This window comes from Colletotrichum fructicola, assembly GCF_000319635.2.
Source record: "Colletotrichum fructicola Nara gc5 chromosome Unknown KSG_Nara_v1_contig01, whole genome shotgun sequence".
Lineage (NCBI taxonomy): Eukaryota > Fungi > Ascomycota > Sordariomycetes > Glomerellales > Glomerellaceae > Colletotrichum > Colletotrichum fructicola.
The window spans coordinates 3,334,484-3,346,318 of NW_027094051.1; the positions used below are offsets into that span (position 1 = coordinate 3,334,484).

The 11,835-nt window shown below is 50.6% G+C and overlaps 4 protein-coding genes across 4 annotated transcripts; 1 reads left to right on the forward strand and 3 right to left on the reverse strand.

Annotated features, from left to right (window-relative positions):
* Positions 1-53: 53 nt before the first annotated feature.
* Positions 54-2,214, reverse strand: CGGC5_v000974 (uncharacterized protein; the record flags this gene model as incomplete). Its single annotated transcript, XM_032019945.1, has 2 exons — positions 54-690; positions 761-2,214. The coding sequence occupies 2 exons, from the start codon at positions 2,212-2,214 to the stop codon at positions 54-56; spliced, it is 2,091 nt and encodes a 696-aa protein (XP_031882809.1).
* Positions 2,215-2,675: 461 nt separating this feature from the next.
* On the reverse strand, positions 2,676-3,643 carry CGGC5_v000975 (uncharacterized protein; the record flags this gene model as incomplete). Its single annotated transcript, XM_032019944.1, has 3 exons — positions 2,676-2,864; positions 2,939-3,480; positions 3,556-3,643. The coding sequence occupies 3 exons, from the start codon at positions 3,641-3,643 to the stop codon at positions 2,676-2,678; spliced, it is 819 nt and encodes a 272-aa protein (XP_031882709.1).
* A 1,040-nt stretch (positions 3,644-4,683) lies between these two features.
* EXG1-2 (Glucan 1,3-beta-glucosidase) lies at positions 4,684-9,467 on the forward strand (the record flags this gene model as incomplete). The annotated part of the gene is made up of 16 exons (XM_032019943.1): positions 4,684-4,943; positions 4,997-5,261; positions 5,327-5,374; positions 5,442-5,603; positions 5,658-5,940; positions 5,994-6,059; positions 6,130-6,167; positions 6,219-6,732; positions 6,788-6,974; positions 7,026-7,180; positions 7,241-7,421; positions 7,482-7,515; positions 7,576-7,933; positions 7,995-8,155; positions 8,209-8,420; positions 8,477-9,467. 16 exons carry the CDS (start codon positions 4,684-4,686, stop codon positions 9,465-9,467), a joined length of 3,915 nt encoding a protein of 1,304 aa, XP_031882710.1.
* Positions 9,468-9,791: 324 nt separating this feature from the next.
* On the reverse strand, positions 9,792-11,696 carry CGGC5_v000977 (uncharacterized protein; the record flags this gene model as incomplete). Its single annotated transcript, XM_032019942.1, has 1 exon — positions 9,792-11,696. One exon carries the CDS (start codon positions 11,694-11,696, stop codon positions 9,792-9,794), a length of 1,905 nt encoding a protein of 634 aa, XP_031882807.1.
* Positions 11,697-11,835: the final 139 nt, after the last annotated feature.

Consider the following 11,835-nt stretch of genomic DNA (forward strand, 5'->3'; position numbering starts at 1 on the left):
GAATATGAGATAGATTGAATGGGATGTCTCCCACGTATGGGAACACGGAAAGACTAATCAAATTGATATCGCATTACCCTATCCTGCACTGCCTCCATGCCGGCCAGATGCTCACCAATGACTTCATCTCTCACCCTCGTCGCCTCTTCCATGCCCATAGGCCACTCTCCGACCTCCGTCATGATCCGATTGATGATCTCCTGCGGGACGTGATGACCTGCCCAGTCGATCTTTGCCGGTCCCTCCTCCACCCACCATTCGTGCTGTTGCGGCGGCACATTGCGCGTAGAGCAAATGCGGTAGTGGGGATCGACAAGATGCATCGTCAAGCAACGCCGGCGGCCCGGACGCGAGCGGTCCAGCAGCTCATACGCCTCTACACGGTGCTGCAAGGTGTTGGGATAAGCCACCAGTCGGCCATCGAGGGCGACGATGGTGCCGAGCTCCTGCAGCGCGTTGGGTTCCTCACTGTCGCTATGGAGTTGACCAGGATCAGCAAGACCATAGATCCCCGCGAGTGGTGCAAGATCTCTTCGCGTGTAGACATGTGCGTCTGCGTCTAGGTCTGCCTCGACCCGGAAAGAAATAGCACCAGATGTCTCGGTTGTGTTGACGCTGTCAAAATACACCAGCGAAGTTGCCACGATGTGCTCGTTCCCCATGCCATTGAGGCGCCAATCTGTGGGAGGTCTTCCTTTCATGATTAGCGATTGTAACCTTACAGGCTTCAGGAAATGTGTTTATAGTATTCTTCACTTACTGGACTGGATGTTCTGGTGTCAGTTCGACGGTTGATAGTTGAACAACAACTTGCAGACCTTGCTTGAGAAAATGATCCTTCAGCGAAACAGCGTAGAAGTGGTGGTCTGGCCCAGGTTCCAGCGGAGTGAGTCCCGGCACGAATTTCGTTAATGGTTTTCTTGGCATTCGGCCTCCCACAAGAGCTTTCCCAGTCTTTCCTTGCCTCCAGTCACCGTATGTGAAGGAAATGCCCGGCTCAGGGTGAAGCCAGTGTTTGAGGCGTTCATGTTTGACACGGACAGCCCAGGCCAGGCCAAGATCTTCCCAGTCTTCTTCAATGGTCGGAAGTCCGACTCGGGAGGTCATATTCAGTTGCAATGCGGGAGGCAGCTCCGGGATATTAAGATACTCTTCCACTTTTCTCTTCGCGTCTCTATACTCCTCAGTCGTTATATCCTTCTCGATCTTGTTCAGGCCGGCAGCCCAGTCTGGGAAAGGAGGCCACCAAACCACACCGAATGTTCTAATGCGACTGGGGCATCGCCCTCGGCTACGGTAGGCAAGAATATCATTCCAAGGCTGGATGGATAATGAGATGAACTTTTCGATGGTGCTGTAGAGGCTCTTGTGGGCCCCTGGGTGCAGGTTGTTGATGTATGAAGTGATCTTGACGTCTGGACACCTATCAGAATGTGTGTTGGCTTCAGAGAAGTCGACTTCACATGGAAGCCATTGGAAGCGGTTCGAAAAGCGTTCCGTATGAGTATCCCAGGAGTTGAGCCATTGGCGGCGATGGTTTCGCATATTCTCGCGCCTCTTCGCCGTGGTCAGGGGCTCAAGCAGTTGGCGACGGGCTGTTTCGCCTTTTCCAACGCTGTCGATGACATGTTCGAAATCGACCTGACCGCCCTGTGAAAGAACTTTGGTTTGGCCATATACCAAGGGAAACATGTTCGGGTCGACTCCAAACGGGCAATCGTGCCAGACTGACCCGGTTCGTAGCGTGAGTTGTTCCAAAAAAGAGGGCGAAAACAGCCCATCTGACTTGCATACCCGTGATGCCGTGTTGAGAACACATATATGTCCGCGCTCATCAGCATCCTTCGCCATGTCTTGAAGTTCGAGAAGACACCAGTCCCAGGCGAGAGGGCTCATCAACGTGCAAGCCAAAGCTTCTGCCCGCCACGACCCCACCTTGACATTATTAAACACGTCCTTGGACCAGCCCGGCTTGTCAGTAATGTCGTTGATAAGAGATATCATGGCTATTTCCCAGGCGGTCAGGCGATCTTGGGACCAATCGTTGAATCCATGAGCGAACCGCTCATCGTGGCTGCGCTCGATAGACACAGCTAGGGGGAATCCAGGGACATTCAAAGGCCCGTTGCCTGTGTTGTCAAATTCAACGCCGGATTCGCCATCGCCATACGCCTTGAGGTAATGGTCGCTTGCGCGGGTCTTTGCAGCTGACATGGCACCCAGGGCGGGTGGCAAACGAAGTGTGCTTTAGGTTGAGGTAGAGGTTGAAGTGGGCGGGATTGGCTCGTAGAAAAAAGCTGGGAATCGACTGTTATTATGCCGAATATCAAGATGGTCTGTGCGTTGACAATTGCTTTCCAATCGTGACTTCGGCACTTTTGCCGGGGAGCATCCAGATTGATTACATGACGCAGATGTCAACCTAGGTACCCAACGCGAATTGGATGTGAGCAATGTACGATCCAATGGCTACGTTGAAATTCTTTAAAGTCCAGGCAAATTCAATTTAACATGACAAATTCGCAAATAATTACTAGCCATTATGGGTCTCTCGTTCTTAGAGGTCAATAGTGACGATAATATAATCAAACTAAACCCTAACCCCGCCTTCTCCTTAATCGTCATCCATGGATCGCAAGCCTACTGCTCAAGATTTCCACAACAAACAGAAGACCTCAGCAACTAGTATCGACACTATTCACACGATCCATGTGGTTCTTCACAGCATCAATGAGCCCTCGGTGGTTGTCAGGGTCCTCACTCTCGTACTCGCTAATCAGATTAGTCGCCTGATCTAAGATTTCCTGCACAGCAACAAAGTCATTCCCATGTTTCGCCATGAGATTGTCCTCCATCGTGTCGAACTTGACAGTGATATGTTTGTTAGCGGGAAGCCTTTGTGGACATCACAGACATACGACATTGAAGCAGAACGTACATCGATTCCTTCGTACTCCCTCCCGAGTGGTGACGTTTCCGTTTGGGTCTCAAAATCAACGCCCAAAGCTTTTGCAATCTCGTCACCATTGTTGGCAACGATGCCTACCATGTTGTCGGCCTTCCGCTCTCCATACACTCCCGAAATGGCCTCGCGAGCTCGGTCAAGGTCTGCCGTTGCTCCCTTTGACCTTGACCATTGCACCGAGTCGGTCACTTTCTTGATGACCTTATAGTAAAGAGTGTTGTATGCAGTCAAATCTTTGACGAGTGACGTAGGGTCAAGGTGCACTCTTTGAAATCCTGCATTATGCAGGTCTTCCGCAATGGTGGCAAGAGGGGTGTCGCGAGTGTAGGCGTCTGGGTCGATGGCGCCGGTATATCCATCGAGATGATCGTAAACACTATGGACAAACTCATTGAAGTTGCACGCTCTTCTGGAACCATCTCCCGGGTTACAATACGGTGCCAGCCACATGTCGTCGATGGTGAGCGTGCTGTCAGCAGCTACGGCGTCGTACTCCATGCGATATGCATAATAGACTATGCCCACGTGAGCTTGAGAACAGAATTTGTGGCCGAATCGAAGTAATGGTGACGTGAAGGAATCAGACTTACAGTAGAGCGCCTCGAAAGGCGCCGCATACACAGAGGCAAGGACTCTGATTGTGAACGAAAAGAAAAGAGCGAGTAAAGTGAACCGCATTTTGGATAAGGGAATGGACGGCACCAAGGCGCACCGAAAAGCAGAACAGATCCTGAATGTGACTTTTTCTGAGATTCAAAATGTCAACAGCTACGCCATCTGTGAGTCTGCAATCAATGGAGGGGTACACATGTTAAAGGAAATTCCGAGAATACATTACTCAACGTCTCGACCACAGTCCAATATCCAAAAGAGACACTCAGCTCCGAGATGGACACTGGTGATAAAGCAAGGGAAATTACTTTCATGATACGATTCACCTCATGCGGTAGGTACTAGGCATCTGACTTCTCCAGAGTCACAACGTCTATCAGAAACGCTATCACAATAGCTGAGGCAGGACCACTCGAGAAGACATCATTGGTTGACAGGTGATCCTTCAGTGCCGTGTTCCGTTCCTGTCAGCTGTGAATTCAAACCATGTCAAACCATGGAAACACCAGATGCTCTATGTGCGTTGACTTCCATGGCTGAATGGCTCATTAGAAGCCTTTTGCAGCCGAGGCCCCCGAAATACCCTGTCTCGAGCACCTCCTTTTCGGCTCGCATCGAAGCAACCCTACAACCAAAGTCCCAAATGCTAGGTATCCAAGTGCGGGTAGTTTATTCGACATTTGAAGAAATCACAAAGGCTTGTTTTTTGGCTACGCCATTTCTGGCATTCAGCGCCATGCTTACAGCCGCTGTTGGTCTCCATTATTTAGGCAGCCTGACAATAAGGCTCAACTGGTGCGACCCTGACTGCAGATTAAAATGAGATGATAGCGGAAACCCACCAGGACCCTTGGGAGTTCGGCAAACCGGCTCATCGAGTGATGTCTGGACCGCATCGAATGCTTTTTGATGCTTTTGGGAAACCGTGATATAAGTCAACTTGGTATGAATAATGATGAGAACATGGAGCCGCGCATCGCATATCGGAGGCCATAACTAACGTTGGATATCGCTTCGTCGTTCAAAACACTCTCGCTTGTGCCATTCATCTCTTCATTTAGCTATCGCAGCTCAGTCACTCATTTCCACTTTCCATCAAGCTCATTATGTTGCTCACCAATCATGCCTCAGCCCACACGTGGCTTTGGATTCTACTTGTTCTAGCCTCTCTTTCTTTCGCGTCTATCATTCCATTCGAAGTCTCGCCATCGCTGGTAAAGCATCGCTCCCCCTCTTTTGACAGTACTTCTCTCTCATTAAACGCCACAAACTCTGAACTCAATGCAGCGCGCAAAATCGTTCAAGAGGCCATCGCGGAGGCTTCCAAGCTCAACAAAGCCCGTCTCGACCACCCTGCCAGAAATCGGTTAGACATCAGCCCTTGCCAGAACAGAACCAGTCAGCTAAACCTTCTTTCAGCTACAAGCTCTCGCCTGAGAGCAGCGTTGGTGGCAGTACCAGGAAAAGACAGAGTACCACTGGGGACTCAGAATCCGTCTCGGCGCCCCCGTTGTTGAACATCACTGCAGAGATTGCCGCCGCTGCCGCTCTTGTGGCCGAGGCAGATGCATCGGCCTCCAGCGGAAACAGCACCAAGCGTTCTGTTCAAAAGCGCGGCACTTTTTGGATGCAGGATATTTCCCACAGAGGCACTTCTCCTTGGGGTGACGATTCCAGCTACACGGTTCGTAGTCGAAATACCCCGGGTTCGCCAAGAGATCGCCAAGGCACTAACGAATGCCATCGCAGATCTTCCGCAATGTGATGGATTACGGAGCTAAGGGTGATGGTGTCACTGTAAGATTCCAATCCCTCCCAAACATGTCGCAATTAGTTCGCGAACGTGATGCTAATCAATGATCAGGATGACACTGCCGCGATCAACAAAGCCATCAAGGACGGCAAGCGATGTGGAGAGGCCTGCAACGGCTCTACTACCAAGAACGCCATTGTCTACTTTCCTCCCGGGACGTATTTGGTTTCCAGTCCCATCATTGTCTACTTTGGCACTCAGATGATTGGCGATGTAAGTACGATCGTTCTCAGTCCCAGCACACTGCGGCTAACACTTCAAATACAGGCCAATGACCGTCCAACCATCAAAGCGGCTGCCAGCTTTGTTGGTCTTGGGGTTCTTTCGACAGACGTGTACATGGGCGATGGTGCTGGGGCCGATGGTAAGGACAATGAGTGGTATGTCAACACAGCATCGTTCTACAGGCAGATTCGGAACTTCAAGATCGACGTCACCTCAACGGATCCCAACGCCTACGTCTGCGCACTACACTACCAGGTCGCGCAAGCTACCAGCCTTCAGTTTGTCGAGCTGATTGCCAAGACTGGAACCACACAGCAGGGAATATGTAAGTCACCCATCGGAAGCAATGAGAAAACCAAGTCATTAATAAAACGGCAGATGCGGAGAATGGCAGTGGTGGTGTTTTGGCCGACATCACTTTTACTGGAGGAAACTTCGGCATCTGTAAGTCTACTCGCGACATTGGTCACTTGGCCCATTGTTCTAGCTCCAACTAACATCGTCGATATTACAGATGCCGGGAGTCAGCAATTCACTGCTCAACGCCTGACTGTGAGTAATCAATCAAATTGAAGAACAAGATCGAGACTAAGAGCTCTACAGTTCAACGGCTGCAACACGGCAGTCCAGATTATCTGGGATTGGGGTTGGGTCTGGAAGGGCATCACCGTCACAGACTCGAGCACTGGTTTTCGTCTTGTCAACGATGGCGGTGACGGAAACGTTGGATTCGCCGCTTTCATGGATACCTCGTTCACGAACGTGAAGCAAGCCATCGTAGTTGCCCCGCCTTCTTCCACCCCTGCTACTGGATCGACAGGTCTTCTTCTCGACAACATCGGCTTCAGCGGTGTCAGTCAGGGAGTTGCAGATACGACTGGAAAGACTCTGCTTGACGGCTCTAGCAGCGTTTTGAGCTGGGTCTTGGGACCTATCTACAATGGCACCGAGCGCACATGGAGTTCAGGGTCTTCACACGAATGGATGGGTATTCTACCTTTGCTTGGCGAGAAGACCATAGACGGCCTGCCGAACCTACCGTACTTCGATAAGGCGAAACCACAGTACGAGGGACATTCTACCGGAGACTTCATTCACTTGAAAGACTACGCTAAAGGTGCGTCTCTCTGTACCAGAAACTTGAGAAACATCGCTAACGTACTCACTTGTAGGTGATGGCTCGACCGACGATACTGCCGGTGTCCAAAATGCTTTCAACAGTGCAGACGGCAAGATCATTTTCGCCGACGCTGGGGTTTATTTGTTGTCGGATACGGTCACCGTCCCAGCTGGAACTAAGATTGTAGGTGAGACGTGGACGCAGTTTGCGGCAACTGGATCAAAGTTTGGGGACTCGAGGTAAGAAGATGCTTATCCAGGACAAATTGCAGGGCTGACCGCGTCGTGAAGCAAGCCAATTCCTATGCTACGAGTTGGAAATATCGGAGACGTTGGATCAGTTGAGATGCAAGATCTCATGTTCACCACCGTCGGACCGACTCCTGGTGCTATCCTCGTTGAGTGGAACATCAACGCCGACAGCCAGGGATCTGCTGGACTGTGGGGTTAGTAAATTCGCGTCTCTCCTTTCTGATACACTATAGCTAACTTTTAGTTTCTGACAGACTGTCATGCTCGTCTGGGCGGAGCAACGGGCACGAAGCTGACGCCAGCTGAGTGCCCTGCTCTCACTAGCGGCGCCGTTAATGATGACTGCAAGACTGCCGCACTCGTCATGCACGTCTCCAGGGGGGCATCGGGATATTTCGAGAACATGTGGTTATGGACCGCTGACCATATGGTTGAGTATGTGCCCTGCTCCATGATTCGTCAAGCACAGTCCGAAAGCTTACTATAATCCTCTAGTGACCCTGACTTAGTCAGTGACAAGAATGAAATGGTGAGATCAACAGTCTTTCTACAAGGATGCGCTCATTGGCTAACGTTCATCTTCTGGCAGACCATGGTCTCAGTCTATACGGCCCGAGGACTTCTCATCGAAAGCACAGAGGCCGTTTGGCTGTACGGTACCGCGTCTGAGCACGCCGTGTACTACCAGTACAACTTGTTTGGTGCCCAGAACGTTTTCGCTGGTCTTTTGCAAACGGAGTCCCCATACTACCAACCCATGCCAACTGCTCCAAGTCCGTACAAGGCCGAAGTTGGGGTCGTCCGCGGTGACCCCAAGTATGACTGCAGCGGTACCGACTTTGACGGTTGCGACTCGTCATGGGGCCTGCTTGTCAGCACTTCTCAAGATGTCTATATTGCTTCAGCAGGAATCTATTCGTGGTTTGATGACTATAGCCAAGACTGCAGTAAGTCCCTTCTGGAAGGCAGTGTTCTGGCTGTGAAAAGTCCAACTGACCATTTTCTCAGTTGATGTCCACACCTGCCAAAAGGTCCTGGTGAACTTGTCGAAAAATTATCATCGAGTTCGTCTCCAGCAGCTCATTACCATTGGCGCTCAATATTCCCTCGTTTCCGACGGCAAGGGTATCTTGGCCACGGACAATCTGGCAATTTCTGGTCATCCTGCCGTAAGTGTACCTGAGCGCCAAAAGTTGAAGCACACTGACGCATTGTGTTCCAGTGGTCCCAAATTTCTTTATTTGATGCTACATCCGCTGGCGATGCCGATATTGATATCGGCGATATCGCAGTCGACATGCCACCCTGTAACGACCCGAATCATTGGGTGACTTTGGATGATCTCTACGCGGCCATGGGGTCCTTTCCTGACTACTGCGTTGCCCTCTACGCAACGCAGATCCTATACAGGATGGTGGATACTACCTTGGAAAAGTAAGGCCTTCGCCATTTTCCCCGCGATCAGCATGATACTAACAAGATCCTACCAGTTATACTTCCGTCGACAACGGCTACGACAGCAAGTTTGACTATTACGTCAAGTACACCAAGGAAATGATACCGACTCAACTCGATGAGTTCATGAACCTGGAAGACGGTGCCGGCAACAAGTACTTCACATGCACCTTTGCCGAGAACGGTCGCAATGAGACATCCCAGAAGTGCCCCTTTGGCAACTGGATCAACACGTATGACGAATTTACCATCTACTACACATTAGACGACGAGACGGGCTTCTTCAATGAGCTGCAGTCAACATACGGTATCATCCCAGCCTGGGTCAAGTTCAGTGAGAAGATCGACCAGGTGACGTGCACCGGTAGTGCGGCGACCTGCACGCGCACCAAATATGTCTACGAGGGTCGCCCATTACCTGCAGACAGCATTACGGTGGCGAACCCCAAAGACATCATCAGCCAGGCTCTCCCGGGCTTTACCAACCTTCGCTCCACCCTCGCCAGCATGTTCTTCCAGATGAAACTCGGCATCTGGGACGGCGTCAACGACGAAGTCATCTCGGTGCTCAGTATGCCTGTGTCGCTCGCCCAACAGGCAGTCGAAAGCATGGCGCAGGTCGCAGTCATTGGAGAAGAGGCAGCTGAAGAGGAGAAGAAGGAACTCATCTTAACCATCTTGAGCGTTGTGTTTCTCGTCATCCCATTTGCTGGCGAGGCCCTCGGTCCCGAACTCGATGCTACCATCCTGACGTTTGGGCGGATCATCGATCTCATTGGCGCTGGTGGAAACACCGCTTTAGCATTTTACGACATTGCAAAAGAGCCGACCTCCGCGCCGATGGAGATATTGGGACTCTTGATGGCAGGTGGTCTAGGGCGTGACTCTTCCGAGATGGGCAAGCTGGCTAAGGCCAGACGGGATATGACTGAAGTCGACCTCGGCAAGATCGGGGCGATCTTTAAGAAAAACGATGATGTTATCCAGAACATCATTCACGAGTGCAGCAACCCGGTGGTTCACTGACGGATTGGAAGCCCTCTCTGGTTTCAGTTGCTTGAAGGGTCAGGTTGGCCCGATGAAACAGATATTTCGGAAGAGATCATTTCCTCATTTTTTGTAACTGTTAATCAATAAATCAACTAGTTGAGTTATTCGTGCTCAACTGCTCACTTGCCTCCGTGAACAAGAGCCATTCCCGGTGACTACAGTACTCTTCAGCCAAATTTAAAACTGTGCTTGGCCTGACAATCTACCACTCTGAGCTCATTATCACTCAGGAACTTCAATAAAATTATTGATGGCAGGTAGTCGCCTTACTTGCCATTCGATGCTTTCTTGACAACTATCTTAGTGGTAAACGACGTTTCGAGCTAGATCTCCGCCTCTTTCGTTGCCTTCAGACGATGGCACTACGCGATACTTGATCGTGCTGACTTCCTCGGCGTGCATGGGTCTCATGATCAGCTTGACACTCTTTGTCAACTCTCCAGAGAGCGAGGCTCCATCTAAACTGCTTAGACTCCGTGGCTCGATACCTGACAAGATGGAAACCAAACCAAAGCCCCTTCCGAGAGGCGCTGAATACAATAAGACAGTAAACCCAAGGATGAAGATGGCCAGAACCGGTTGGCTCACAAAGACAAGATAGAGCCAAGGCGATTTCCGCAATGTTGGGCGGCTGTATAAGATTGTTTGAGAATCTTGGTCGACTGGATAATGGATGCCGACCTCTTCGTATGTAAGATTGGTGCCGTTCTCCGTCTGCCAGATGTTCCAACTCATTTTGAAATTCTCTGAGTTGAAGTTCATAGTCTTTTCCTGATGCTGCATTGCGATTCTTGACCAAAGCATTGTTGCCACGGAAGTCGCCATATACGGAGTCATCCAGCGGGACTGGTTTCCCCTTCCATTATCACCACTAAATGTGATCAACATCTCCGCCAAGGGAGACATGTACCAATTCTGAAGCGCCAAGACGTTCCAAGAAGTGACTTGTTGCTGCGCGAATGGCAGGAGGGTCTCGTCGCAAGAGCCTTCGACGAGCTGGAAGCCACCTCGAGTCACTGACCATGTAGCCCAGCACCTTTGCCGATAGACTTGGTAGAGATTGACGTAATGTGACATTTCCTCGCAATCCGCTTTAGTTGGGACCAAACCGAGTATCTGCCATGATTGATCCGATTGCATTCTGCCATTGGCCAAGGAGAACTCCCAGTAGTTGTACAACTCAGTATTCGCATAGATCGTCTTATTGCCGACATTGCCTTCTTCGCAAAATGATATAAAGGACTCTTCGAAATGAGCTCGGTTTCCTGTTCTTAGGCTGCTCAAGCTGGCAACAGTACCAGTTACCGGCGCAGTGATAGACCACTCCTCACCGGCAGCAAGGAGTTCCTGTATGGCAGTGACGTACTCGGCTCGTATAGTATCAAGCGCCGCAACGCTTGTTTCATTGAGAAATAAGATGTTGTATCCGTACGGCTGGGGGAAAGTAGGCAGGGGAGGTTCAGTGCCGTTGAGGTCTTGTGCTGTCGCTTCTCGAAACGCTGTGGTCGCATTGAAGAAGGCCGACACCCCAGTGTCCGAGGTTATTCCAGGTGGCGCCCACATACCGATCCATGTTGTGTTTGGTATGTAATCGAGGCCGTTGATTTTCATGCTGCTATGGCCACCTGTGAAAGTCTTGTACGCAACGCTGAGTCCGATTGGAAGTGCCAGCATCAAGATGAGAACGACCCGCCAAACAATGCCGAGCTTGGATGCTAAAGGCTTGTTTCGGAGGATCGCATCATAGTTCTGGAGAATGGAGTCGCCGAATCTTGCTTCCAACAGTACAAACAGCATCGGCGACACACTGGAGAGGCAGAGACTCATAATACTGAGCAGAAACCCAATGACGATGAGCTGGTAGTTGCCGACGCCAAGGTGCCACGAGATGTTTTCATCGGCAACGACCAAAATCGACAGGAAAAGGCAAACTAGTGATACATCGGCTGTTGCAATGTCCATGTAATAGATTCGCTTCTTCGCCGCAGGCTTGCCAAGCAATGGAATGTCTTCCGAAAATCGGTGAATGGCAGTCTCGGAAACGGACGCCCCGCCATGAGGGCTGTAAGAGCTTCGTCTGTCACGAAGAAGATCTTCAGAAGTGTCGCTGTCAATGGTGGTATTGCCTCTATGATTCTTCGAGGAATAGTATGCATGGTGTCGATACATCCCCCCCGCTACTGAATTTCGGAGGGCAGTAGTCATTGTGTAATTCTAGAAGCTCTGTGGCCGTACTGAGAGAATTTCAAAAAGTTTCATTGAGGGCTGCGTATATCGCAGTTGTCCCAGTAGGTGGTTCGTGTCTCTTACGTTGGGTTACCGGTGGATGAGTCGAATCAGTTAC